Source organism: Heterocephalus glaber, unplaced genomic scaffold (genome assembly GCF_053883595.1).
Source record: "Heterocephalus glaber isolate CG9 unplaced genomic scaffold, H.glaber_assembly_v1.0 deba00000676, whole genome shotgun sequence".
NCBI lineage: Eukaryota > Metazoa > Chordata > Mammalia > Rodentia > Bathyergidae > Heterocephalus > Heterocephalus glaber.
The window spans coordinates 26,216,066-26,229,923 of record NW_028258156.1 but is presented as its reverse complement, the minus strand read 5'-3'; the positions used below and the strand labels follow the sequence as shown (position 1 = coordinate 26,229,923).

The 13,858-nt window shown below is 42.4% G+C and overlaps 1 protein-coding gene across 3 annotated transcripts in view; it reads right to left on the bottom strand.

Annotated features, from left to right (window-relative positions):
- The window catches only part of Ptpn12 (protein tyrosine phosphatase non-receptor type 12), a 97,323-nt gene that overhangs the window by 20,919 nt on the left and 62,546 nt on the right, over positions 1 to 13,858 (bottom strand). For 2 of the 3 annotated variants that reach the window (XM_004839736.3, XM_021253963.2), the window contains exons 12-13: positions 13,513 to 13,601; positions 2,893 to 3,866 (exon numbers count right to left, since the gene is read on the bottom strand). In XM_004839736.3, coding sequence (XP_004839793.1) covers positions 2,893 to 3,866; positions 13,513 to 13,601 — 1,063 coding nt within the window. The remainder of the gene's footprint in view (positions 1 to 2,892; positions 3,867 to 13,512; positions 13,602 to 13,858) is intronic. The other variant, XM_004839737.3, reaches the window with a different exon arrangement.

Below are 13,858 nucleotides of genomic sequence, written 5' to 3'. Positions count from 1 at the left end.
GAAAGGAGGTGCTGGTCGTTTTTCTAACATGCATAAAAGTACAGCTATCAAACACTTTACTGCCTCGTGAATGGGGGCATTTGACTGTACTCTCAGAATACTGACTAAAGTCCTATGAAGGTTTTCACCAGTAGAAGCAAACTTAGCTCCCGAGAAACACAACCAACCTACCAAGTAAGCCTGTCTGCTCAGCCTGGTGACTGAGGACAGATGAGAGTACTCAACCTCTGAGTTTTCGCTGGAGGGAGAGAAAGAAAACATGACAGGACAGAGAAAGGAAAGGTGAAGACCCTGTATATTTTGTCTGTGCCTGGCCCACTGTTCTCTTATGGAATGACACCGGGTAATGTAGTGAGACCATGTCTAAAAGGGGTGGGGATACAGCTCAGTGCTTTGGCACACACCTGTAATCATGGCACTGAGGAGACCGAGGCAGGAGGATCACAAGTTTGAGGCCAGCCTGGACTACACAGCAAGTTCAAATAAGACTGTCTCAGATGAAGTAAAACAAAACACAACACTACACAGCACACACATCTCGGCCATAACACTCTGCTAACTCACCGCATCTGATAAGCTGCACATTGAAAAAAGACAAGAAATCAAGTAAGTTTCCAACAAGCAAAAGACGGGTCTGAGCGCTCTTGCCCCTCCTGGACAAGAACACACAGACCGAGTCCTCCTGAGAAGGCTCCAGACTGCCGGCACAGCGGGCACGGCCGTGCTTCTCCTGGACTCCTTCCTGTCCCCTCAACTCCAGGGACGAGGAGGGCGCAGTCCCACTGGTATTTACATGTCTGAGTCCTTTCCTGGCTCAACCGTCTCACTGGCAACAGCTTCACCTCCTGCCTGGGCCTCACGTCTCTGACCCCCTGATGCCGTGCACAGTGCAGACTTTGCTCAGAGTCACATGGCTGTGCAAACCTTGCACTGTGAGGCCCACGTGGCCGCCTGGACACCTTCAAGAGGCCCGAGACAGACTGAAATCAGAACCACTAGACCCTGCTGAATGTGCAGGAGCCCCGCAGTTCAATTCCCAATGCCGAAGACAAAGAAAGAATACTAATCTGCAAGGGACGTAGCAATTTATAAAGCAATCTACCAGGGAGATGATTAGCAACATCACACAGGGGAATCTTCAGGTCATCTCAAACCAGCCAGTGAGGGCACGTGAGGAAAGCAGGAGTAACACTCACAGCTATCTTGGCTCCGAAGCACAAGCCCGGGCAATTTAGTGAGACTCTGTCTCAAATAGAAAATGGGTTGGGGATGTAACTCAGGGCGAAGGTCCAGGATTCAATCCTGAGTACCAGGATGGATGGATGGACGGACAGACAGATAACAGGTAAATGGAATTCTGTAACTTAACAAACTATCTCAGACCTTCATCTACTCTATGAAATATTCTCAAAACACACACATACAGTATGCATAATTAGGATATAAAAACACCATAGTATCGGCAGTAATAGATATACCTTGGTTCATGAATGCTTTTGTTTATGAACAATTTGGTTCACAAACAGAAGCATTTGGCAAAATTTTGTTTTTGTTTGTGAACTCTGCATTGGGTAACCAGGACGAGGCTGGCCATCTTTCCCACAGGAACATGAATATGGCCAGCTTTTCCAAATGAATTAAGTTTGTGAACTGAGGCACCACTGTACTGGGTCAGGAATACAAAAAGAAGTCACTTCTCAAGTTTATAGCCATTGCTGTGCCTACTCTGTACACGTCACTGCAGAAGTTCACTGACAAGCTAATGGCCACCAGTCGTCAGAGCAGGAGTAAACATGCTTACACGCCTGCTCCCCACGCTCTGGCCTGTCTAAGAAGGCAGCCAAGATTATCCATAGCAGATGGAGGGGAGTGAAGGCCCACTAGCACTTCCTGGAAACTCAATCCACGCATATCTTGGAATGCCAAGACTTCTTAGGGAAGAGCGATTAGTTAAACAACAGCTTTGATAACTAGGTTCCCTATACATGCCACTCATTTCTGAATGAATTAAACTGCCCACAATCTCAGTCGCTTCCAGTACTGCGCTAAACTTAAGGTACAAAGCAACTTAATTTGCAAGCATTTTTTTTTGGTACCCGGAATCAAACTCTGGACCTTGTGCTTGTGAGGCAGGCGGCGGAACCACTGAGCTAAATCCCTGGCCCTATTTGCAAGCATTTTTGAAGAAAGTTCTCTAAGTATTTTTCAGTTAAGGAAATAGAGAAATAAAAGATGACTTGATGCTTTGTGAGAAATATAGGTGAAATTAAAGAGTCAACCAAGCCATTCTACATACAGTACTTATGTCACTTACTTTAAGTGATTCTATTTTCCTAAATTATTTCTAAGTATTTAATCAGATAAAGTTGGGACCAAAACAAAACCCTAAAAGCTGAAATAGGGAAGAAAAGGCAAAGAAATTTTCTAGTCCCAGCACTCTGGGAGGGTGAGGTGGGAAGACTGCAGTTCAAGAACAGCTTGTGCAACTCAGCGAGACTGTCTCAAGGCAAAAGTTTTTAAAAAGGGGACTGGGGGGGCCGGGGATTTAGCTCAGTGGTTTTGCCGCCTGCTGCACAAGTGCAAGGACCCGAGTTCGATCCCTGGTACCAAAAAAAAAAAAAAAAAAAAGGGGAGTGGGGATTGGGTTCAATCCCCACGGGAGGAAGGAAGAAAGGAGGGAGGAAGGGCATTTAGTTACAACCAATGAAATATTTTGGGAAAGGAGGACTCCTAATACAATGTGATCAAATTACAGTAACAATAAATACAATCTTATTTTTTAAAAATTAGTATCTGAAACTACTGTTTCACTGCGGGCTCTGCAGTGCAGCGCGGCACGAGATGACAGCTGCAGGTAACGTGTGCAGTGTGGTTGGCGAGGTCACTCGTTACCTTTGTCAGCACCGGGACGCAGCGCTCCTGCTGCATCGTGTCTAGCAATGGACATGGGCACCACTTTCCTGGCGGAAATGCTCTCAGTGCTGGTGGCAGCAGAGACTGTGGCACTTGCTGTTGAAATGCTAGTTTTGTTCTTGGTCCCAGCACCATCAGAGTTCCTGTCATCCGAATCCGAGTCATCCGAATGAAGAGGATTCGTGAAACTCAGGGGGACTCGGAACAGTGGCGAACCGTTGGGCTGCTCATGGTCCTGGGCTTCGCCTGGTATGGGGGGGTTGGGGCTTGAGCTCAGAGGTTTCAGGGCTGGACAGTGGCTATCTGGGGATCTGTCTTCAGAGGCTGCAGGGGCAGGGGTGGCATTTTCGGGTCCGTGGAACGACCACGCCGCGTGTCCCTTCCTGTCGAGGGGCAGGCGGTCTGGTCTTGGGGGTGTGTCTGCGCTCAGCCTGGGCTCCTCAGGGAGAGACACAGGGGCTGCGCTGAGCTGTGGGGTGCTGCAGTCCACACAGGAGTTCGGGGAGATGTCATCGGCTTTCACATCCCCTGCACTTAACTCAGGGGACTTAGATATTTTATCAGCTGTACAGGATGAAGCAGATTTTATCTTAAATGCATGTCCCCTATTCAAGAGTGTGTTCCCATCAAAACTTTTTGGTCCCTCTTGAAGAGGGACCTTCTTAATCTCAAAACTTAAATTTCGTTCCAGTTTTTTATCTATCTGTTCAATGGGTGATTCGTTTCTCCCTGGAAGGTCTGCTGATTTATTGTAGTTTCTGTTGAGGTCTGTCGAATGTTGCTCCGAGGAAACCATGTGCAACACTGGCTTGGGGTGGTATCTGTCGTTGTCCTGCCACACCGTGGTGACCGTCGGGAAGGAGGACGGGGGAGAAGGTGTCAGGATGGGCGGCACTGGGTGGGGCTCTGGAGGCTGCAGGATTTCTTCCTTCGCATCTCCTTCCACAAGACAACTGGAAGACAGAAGAGAGAGTACTTAAGAAAGCCTTTCCCTCTCAAAATAAGTTGATGAATGACAGTAACGTAACTATTGTATTTAAAGCCATTAAAATACAGTTATAAATTAAAAAGTATAATTCTTCAGACTGAGAAAATTAAGTTCTTACTAAGGTAGTACACATGTACTGTTTAAACACTCACGGAACAGAAGATATTTAATGAGAAAGTCAGTGTGATCCCTCCCCTCCAGGGAGCCAGCAGCAATTCTCACAGCCCCTAAGAATTTCCTCCATGTTTCAAAGGGCGACCTCACCTCCCGGGGGAGCCCACTCTCCACTGACTTCTGCTGCGTGCATCTTTTTCCCTCAGCGGCCCAATGCTGTCCTACTGCAGTCTTCTTACACAGGCCCCATTGAGACCGGCGACACCACGGCCTCCCTGCTATGGCATCCAGGTTCCCTCAGAATGGCACTGTCCTCTTCGGACGTCAGCGACTCACTCCGAAGATCTTGCAGCCCCTCTCAGCAAGATCAAGCACCCCGGGGGCTGCCACACCACAGGTGGCACAGACGCCTGGCCCCCAGGACCACATGCCCCAGCCGCACAAGCGGCAGCTCCAGACTCCTTCCCAGGAAGCCCTGCTCTCTCTGCTCTCAAGGACTCTACAAACAAGGCAAGCTTCTTCAGATTTCAAAGCTGTTCACTAAGTTGCCTAGGCTGGCTTTGAACTTGCAATCCTCCTGCCTCAGCCCCCAGTAGCTGGGGTTAAAGATACATGGCACCATGCTGGGCTTAAAGTTATTGAGTTTTTTTTAAAGAAGGTATAGAATTCAAGGCCAGCAATTATTTTCCTCTAAGGTTTTAAAATTCTGATTCTTCTTTATTAAGAATTTAGTTGTGTGGCCAGGGATTCAGCTCAGTGGTTCTACCGCCTGCCTTGTAACAAGGACCTGAATTCGATCCCTGGTACCAAAAAAGAAAAAAAAAAAGAGAGAGAGAATTATAATTGTGAACTTCCCCCCATTCTCCTGGAACTTCTGGGCTCTTTTTATTCTCAATGTCCTACAATCTCTTTATCTTTTGAGAACATGGAATACAGTTTCTATGGGAAAATTCATGTTATTTCTAGAAATATTTTTATTTGCCAATTTTTTTCTAGTCTTGATCTACTGGTTTGATTCTCTCATTTTTTAACCGTTTTGTTCTACTTCCTTCAGATATTTCCAGTTTTGTTCAATTTTTCAGATTTATGCTATCATATTTTCAGTGTTTAAAAGTTTCTTGTTTATTACCATCTGGATCTTACTTCACAGCTGCAGTGTTTCCTGATGACTGGGAACCAGACAGCTGCCTCTTTCCCCTCTGTATTGTCTATGTCTCCTCTCTCTCTCCCTCTCTCTCATGTTAGAGGCTCTTGTCAAATGTCTGGTCATTTCTGCTGCTTTGGGGAGGATACTGAGGACTGGACCCAGGAGCTCTGCACTGAGCTATATCCCCTGCCCTTTGAATTTTTTTTTTTAAATTAAATTCTTTTATTGGTACATTTTAGGTACACAACACAATGACATTTTTCATTGGGAATTGTACCTTTACAAAATGCATCTTGGTTATTTTTCCCCCATTCCTAGCCCTCCCTTCACCCCCTCCACCCTTCCCTATTTACAAAGACTTTATTTCCATTTCTCATCATTTTTCCTTTCCCCTGCCCCTCCCACTACCCCTACCCCTTTGGATCTTTTCTTCCTATTTTGCATTATCTATTATTCATTCTAATCATTGGTACATTTTAGGTATACAATATAATGACATTCATCATTGGAAATTTGCACCTTTACATAATCTCTCTTGGTTCTTATTTTTCACCCTGGCCCAGCCCTCCCTTCAACCCCTCCAGTCCTCCCTATTTACAAAGACTTTGTTCCTATTTTTCCATTTTCTCATATTAATCCCATTCCCTTCTTTCCTGTTCCCTAGCCCTCCCACCTCCTTCCCCTTTGCCCCTTTTCTTCCTATTTCACATTACCTATTATAAATTTTAGTCCTTATTTACACTTTCAGTTTCTCACACAAGAGAAACTGTTCGGTATTTACACATGTGTGTCCTATTCATTTCACTTAAGAGCATCACCTCAATGTGCATCCACTTAGCTATAAATGTCTCTAATTTCTCATTTTGATGGCTGTGTAGTACTCAATTTTATAAAAAACCCCACATTTTCTTGATCCAGTCTCCAGTTGATGGGCATTTGGGCTGTTCCCAAGTTTTAGCTATCATAAACTGTGCTGCTATGAACATGGGTGCACATATATCACTGTGGTATGAGTCTTTTAATTCTTTGGGGAAGATCCCCAGCAGTGGAATAGCAGGGTCAAATGGGACTTCCAGTCCTAGTTCTCTGAGGTATCTCCATACTGATTTCCACAGTGGTTGCACCAGTCTACACTCCCACCAGCAGTGGAGCAGGGTTCCTCTTTGCCCACAGCCCCACCAGCATTTGTTATTGGTTGATTTCATGATAGCAGCCATTCTTTCTGGAGTGAGGTGGAATCTCAGTATTGTTTTCATTTGCATCTCTCGAATGACCAGTGATGTTGAACATTTTTTCATGTATTTATTTGCTATTTCTTCTTCTTTGGCTGAGAAATGTCTGTTCATTTCAGATGCCCACTTTCGGACTGGGTCTTTAAATTTGGGAGGTCTGATCTTTTTAAGTTCTTTATAGATTCAAGATAGTAGACCTCTGTCTGAGGAAGAGCAGGTGAAGATTTTTTCCCACATTGTGGGTTGTTTCTTCACACTGCTGGTGGTTTCTCTTGCTGTGCAGAAGCCTTTTAATAAGAAGAGATCCCACTTGTTGATTGTTTGTGCTAGTTCATGGGCAACTGAGGTTTTGTTCATAAAATCTTTTCCTACACCGATGTCTTCAAGAGTTCTACCTAACCTCTGTTCCAACTGGTTCAGAGTTTCTATTTTAATATTTGGATCCTTAATGTATTTTGATTTTAGTTTAGTGCATGGCGAAAGATATAGGTCTAGTTTTAATCTTTGGCAAGTTGAAAACCAATTTTTCCAGCACCATTTATTAAAGAGGCTCTCTTTCCTCCAGTGAGGGTGTTTGGCTCCCTTGTCGAAGATGAGATGGCTGCGTATGTCTGGCGTTGTATCTGCATCTTCTAATCTGTTCCACTGGTCCTCAGGTCTGTTTCTTTGACAGTACCATGCTGTTTTTATCACAGTAGCTTTATAGTATAGTTGCAGGTTGGGGATTGTGATACCCCCTGCCATGTCTCTGTTACCTAGAATTGCTTTTGCTATTCTGGGTCTCTTCTTGTTCCAAATGAATTTTTGGATTGTTCTCTCAAGGTCCATGAAGTATGCTGCTGGGATCTCAATTGGAATTACATTAAATCTATATAGCAGTTTTGGAAGTATGGCCATTTTCACTATATTGATCCTTCCTACCCAGAAGCAGGGGATGTCTGTCCATTTTCTGATATCATCTTCAATCTCTCTTTTCAGAGTGCCATAGTTTTCAGAGAAGAGGTCTTTGATTTCTTTTGTTAGGTTGATTCCTAGGTATTTCAGTTTTTTGGATGCTAGTGTGAAAGGAATTATTTGCCCTATTTCTCAGTGAGTCTGTCATTGGTGTAGAGGAAAGCTATTGATTTTTGTGTGTTGACCTTGTAACCAGCTACTTGACTGAATTTGGTTATTAAGTCCAGAAGACTTTTGGTGGAGTTCTTGGGGTCTTCTATATACAGTATCATGTCATCTGTAAATAATGAGAATTTGACTTCTTCATTTCCTATCTTTATTCCTTTTATTTCTTTCTGTGGTCTAACTGCCGTGGCTAATGTTTCCAGAACTATATTCAACAAGAGTGGTGATAGTGGACATCCTTGTCTTGTTCCTGATTTGATTGTGAAGGATTTCAGTTTTTGACCATTTAGTATGATATTGGTTGTTGGTTTTTCATAGATGGCTTTTATCAATTTGAGGTAGAGACCATCTATTCCAATTTTTTGTAGGGTTTTTATCATATATGCATGTTGGATTTTGTCAAATGGTTTTTCTGTGTCTATGGAGATAATCATATGGTTTTGTCCTTAGCTCTATTGATACAGTGTATTACATTGATTGATTTGCGTATGTTGAACCATCCCTGCATACCTGGGAGGAATCCCACTTGATCAGGGTGTATGATCTTCTTGATGATCTTCTGCATTCTGTTTGCCAGTATCTTATTAAGGATTTTTGCATCTATGTTCATTAGGGAGATTGGCCTATAGTTCTCTTTTTCGGTTGGGTCTTTCTCTACTTTGGGGATCAAGGGGATGCTTGCTTCCAGGAATGAATTTGGGAGTATTGCTTCCCTTTCAATTTCATTGAAGAGTTTCAACAGTAGTGGCAGTAGTTCCTCTCTAAATGTCTTGTAGAATTCAGCAGTGAAGCCATCAGGGCCTGGGCTTTTCTTAGTTGATAAGTTTTTAATTACATTTTCAATTTCATTGGTTAATATTGGGTTGTTCAGAATTTTTAGGTCTTCTTTCTTCAACTTTGGTAATTCATATGTATCTAGGAATCTGTCCATTCCTTCTGTGTTGTCCATCTTATTGGCATATAGGTTCTGGAAGTAGGTATTGATGATCATCTGGATTTCTGCTCGGTCTGTTGTAATTTCACCCTTTTCATTCCTAATTGCATGGATTTGGGCCTTTTCTTTCCTTTTTCTGATAAGGTTGGCTAAGGGTTTGTCAATTTTGTTGATTCTTTTGAAGAACCAACTCTTGGCTTCACTGATTTTTTGTATTGTTCTCTTAGTCTCCATTGCATTGATTTCTCCTGTGATCTTTATAACTTCCTCCTTTGTAAGAGCTCTGGGGTTGTCCCGCTCCTTTTTCTAGAAGCTTGAGGTTCAGCAACAGGTTGTTTAATTGGGCACGCTCTGTTTTCCTAATATGCATATTCACTGCTATGAATTTCCCTCATAAGACTGCTTTCATTGTGTCCCACAGATTCCGGTATGTTGTATTGTCACTGTCATTTAATTGAAGGAACTATCTGATTTCTTCTTTAATTTCCTCTGTGACCCATTGGTTATTCAAAACTGTGTTGTTCAATTTCCACGTGTTTATGAAATTTTTCAAGTTTCTTTTGCTATAGATCTCCAATTTCATCACACTATGGTCTGATAATATACAGGGGATAATTCAATTCCTTTGCACTTACTTAAACATGTTCTATGTGTGAGTATGTGGTCTTTTTTGGAGAATGACCCATGTGCAGCTGAGAAGAATGTGTATTCTGATTTTGTGGGGTGGAAGACTCTGTAAACATCTGTTAAGTTCATTTGTTTAAGAGTTTGATTGAGTGCTAGTATTTCATTACTTATATTTTGTCTAGTTGATCTATCTATTTGTGACAGTGGGGTGTTGAGGTCCCCCACTACAATTGTATTAGTGCATATATGACTTTTCATGTCCGTTAGTATTTGTTTTATATAGTTGGGTGCACTAGTGTTTGGTGCATAGATATTTGTGATTGTCATCTCTTCCTGTTGGATCGTTCCCTTTACAAGGATGTAGTGTCCTTCTTCATCTCTCTTAATCAGTGTTGGTTTGAAATCTACTTGATCTGCCAAGAGGATAGCTACTCCTGCTTTTTTTTGGGTTTCCGTCACATGGAATATTGTTTTCCACCTTTTAACTTTCAGTCTATGAGTTTCCTTTTGAATTAAGTGTGTTTCTTGTATGCAGCATATTGTTGGATTTTGCTTCTTGACCCATTCTGCCAGTCTATTTCTTTTGATTGGTGAATTGAGACCATTAACATTGATGGTTATAGCTGAAACGTATTGACTTGTCATTGCCATGACTTTTTCTTTTTGTTGCGTTCTCCTCCTTTACATTTAATTTGTTGTCATGCCAGATGGGTTCATTCTGCTTTGCTTCCTGGGGTTGTGATCCTCAATGTGTGTTCCGAGGATATTGTGTAAAATTCTTTGGAGTGCTGGTTTGGTATTCACGAAGTTCCTAAGGTGCTCCTTGTCATGAAAGTATCTTATTTCTCCATCCATTTTGAAAGATAGTTTTGCAGGGTACATCAATCTGGGTTGGAGGCTGTTTTCTTTTAGGGCTTGGAATATGTCGCTCCAAGCTCTTCTTGCCTTGGTGGTTTGTGTTGAGAAGTCTGCTGTGATTCTGATGGACTTTCCTTTGTATGTGATTTGTTTCTTTTCTCTAACTGCTTGTAGAACTTTATTCTTCTGTTGAGTTTCTGGAATCTTAACAATTATATGCCTATGTGTAGATTTTTTTGATCAAGGCTATTTGGAGTCTTATATGCCTCACTTATCTGTATGTCAAGCTCTTTTGTCCTGCTTGGGAAGTTTTCTGCCATTACTTCTGTAAAGTTTTTTTTATGTCATCTGCACTCTCTCCTGTTTCTTCACTGACCCCAATCAGTCTTATGTTATTCTTTGCATCATCTAGCAGCTGCTGGATTGATTTCTCATGTTCCCTTATAATTTTGAAGCAATTTTTCTTTTCCTGATCATTAATTGCCATCTTATCTTCTATATCTGAAATTCTGTCCTCTCATCGGCTCATTCTGCTGTGTAGACTTTCAATGGAGGTTTTCATCTCCTGGAAATCTATTTGCATCTGTTTTATGGATTCCATTTGTTTCCTATGTTGGGATTCCATCATGTTCCTGAGCTCCTCTCTAGATTTATTAATCATGTCTTGCACTACGAGCATAATTTCTCCTGTTATCTGAGAAATTATTTCTGATTTCATTTTTTCCAGATCCCCTTTTGTTGCCAGTTCAGTGGGTCCAGGTGGTTGAGTATCAGAGTGTTCCTCCTCATTTCCCTTTGGGGTTGCTGTAGGTGATCTGGATGTCTGGTTTTGAGACTTATTTATGTGTTTTCTCATTTCGACTGGAGGGGGGGCTGTTGGTGCCTGCACGGATTACCTCCTCTGAGCTCGGAGAGGTGGGTCAGGGGGCACCCTTTGAATTTTGAGATAGGTTTTGGTGAGTCTCTACATCGCCTAGCCTGAGCTACAACTCGATCTTCCCTCCGCAGCCTGCTAGAATGCTGGGGTCACAGGTGAGTGGTACTACATCCAGGTGCTTCTATTCACCTTTAAGAATGGGTTGATTAAAAAGACTGGAGAAAGTGTACGTTGTGAGGCGAGGACTGTGGGCGGGTGGCTGTCTCGCTGGATGGTGACTTGGCGTAACACTTGCAGCAGCATTGATGGGCCACCCCTGCCACCCCTGCAGACTTCCTCCCTTGGGTGGGTGGGCTGGCTGTTCAAGAGAAGTATTAGCACATGTCCCTACAAGGCAGGACTCTAGAAGCCAAGTCAGATGCTGGGGACCTCCCCACTGCACATGCAGGCTCTTGCTTAATAGCAAGGGACCAGGAACCCCTAGGAGCCGGGCCAACGTCTCTGTGGCTTACAGGCCTGGTGCGTGCATAGCAAATCCCCTAGTGCTGAATACACCAGGGTCTGGGAAGGTGCACCTGCCAGGAAATCCAGGAGCCTTTGAGGGGTGTTCTTTGAGAACCATCTCACTCCTTAGTGGCTTTCCTCACCTATAAGAAAGTAAGTGTTAGCTCTCTCTAGTCTGTTGTATCTGTTTGTTAGCCAATATGCTTTCCTCTGTTCAAATGTGCTATCACTTCCCCTCCAATTGTCTATGTTTGTTATATTTATTTAGGGAGTCTGGGGGAGAGGCCACAGTTAAATGTGTTGTTTACCCCATAGTTCTGTTAAAGCCTTAAGAAGTAGTAACCTGTGCATGATGTTGAGAGGTACCTATTAGGTTTGTTTTTGGGTACTGAAGTTTGGCTGATAGTTACACTACCAGATTTTTAATTCATTCTTTCTTTCTTTTCTCTCTCTCTCTCTCTCTTTCTTATTATCTTTATTTATTTTGGTACTGGGGATCGAACTTGGATCCTTGCGGTTACGCAGCAGATGGTGAAACCACTGAGCTAAATCCCCAGCCCAGATTTTTAATTTTTTTCCTGTATGTGTCTGTAAAGTCTTTTGAAACAAAGTGTAAGATGCTTATACAGTACTTACATGTGCACAAAAATGACAAGCCCAGTCACACACAGCACAGGAAGTTACACACCGATATTCCTGTATACTGACAAACGTTCATTTTAAACTGAAGCGAAAGATCTGCAAATAAGCTGGGCACAGCAGCACATGCCAGTGATCCCTGAGGCAAGAGGATCATTGTGAGTTCAAAGACAGCCTGGGCTACATAGTGAGGTAAAGGCCAGTCTGAAGTACACAGCGAGAACTTGTCTCAAAAAACCCCCCCAAAACCCCAAAACCAAATAGTACTAAGGTTGACCAAGTAGATACTACAATATGACTTGTGTAATTCTTATCCTAAATATTATTCTTAATTCACCTGTTCTGGCATTTCTTTTACCTCTCTCAAATAAAACAAAATATTTGGGGTCCTGTCCCATGCTAGGCATTCTCCCATCCCAAGAAACAATAAACAATGAACACAACATTTAGGTCCCTAAGGAGTACTGAAAGACATTGAAAAATAAGGCAAGAAAGGCAGAATGAAGTCATGCTGTGAAGGTCTAGAATTTCATGCTTCAAGTTTGGCCTTTACAATAAAGAAAATTTACATTTAATTTGACCAAGTCTTAATATGAAACATCATATAACTTTTGTCTCAAACTAATGTTTTATGGAAATTTGGAAAAATTTCTTTCCTTTGAATAATATAGGAATAATTCTAAATGTGACGGAAAGATTATGGAAGAACAAGAACTAACAACCGTGAAGTCAGAATACAGCACTTTAAAGGCCCAAAACTTCAGCAAGGCCATGGTGGCACACGCCTGTAATCCCTTGCTTAGGGAGGAAGATCAAAGGTTTGAGGCCAGCCTGAGCAACTTAGAGAGACTGTCTGAAAAAAAAAAATTTTTTTTAAAGTGCTGGGAAGGTAGCTCAATGGCAGCACTTGCCCAGGCTTAGGTTCAACCCCTAGGGCTGCAAAACAAAACCACCCCAGATGCCAGGGCTGAGGGAGGGCTCAGTGGAACAACATGTGCTTTGCATGTTGGAGGCCCTGGGTTCAGTCCCCAGCTCCAAACAAAAAACACAGCAAAATCCCTTTGTAATTCCACTCTGGCACCTATAGCTGCCCAGAAAAGAAAGAGGGCGGGGGCGGCGGGGAAAGATAACGAGTCCTTTTAACAATTATAAGTGAGGGTGGTAAAAGCACCAAGAGAAACAAGTCCATCTTTGCTACAATGGAATTATTCACCTGCACATACCTTTTTCTACCTGCACAGGATCTTTGGCAAGCATATTACTGGTTTACTCATTACAAGACAATGGAAATCGTTAGAGCAGCAAAATTTCAACATGTATAAAAACTAGTCCAGTTGTGGGTATACTACTACATTTGTGGGTATACAGTACACTATTGACATTCTTTCAAATGTAACAAAAATATTAATACAACAGTAGCAATCAACTGCCACACATATGTACATCCTAAGAAAAAGAATAATAGCATGTAAGTCATTTTGAAATATGAAAATTTGCTATTAGAATTAATGGCCAGTAAAAATACAAGTACCCTTTCAAAGAAAATGTTGAAAGACACACCTGCGAGTCCGTGGGGGCTTTGGAGGAGGAGAATCTTGCTTTTCAGTATCTATGGAGCTGACCGTGTTTTCAGTGGTAATTTCATTCTGCTATGGGAAAATAAAAGCTTCACTAAAAGGAGAAAAAGAACTTCCTGTTCTCAGATTTCAACTAAATTATTTCTGGCTTTAAAATTTTTAAAACAATGCCAATTCTGCCAAATAACAAAATGTGTCTTAAATTCTGGCTCTGGATTTTAGCCTGAAGGACCAAATTTCTAACAGCACAGATCTGTATCCAAACAGAGCCCATCACCAATTACTGAAAAGATCAACTGTACGTCAGTGCATGTGAAATGCTTCTCTAC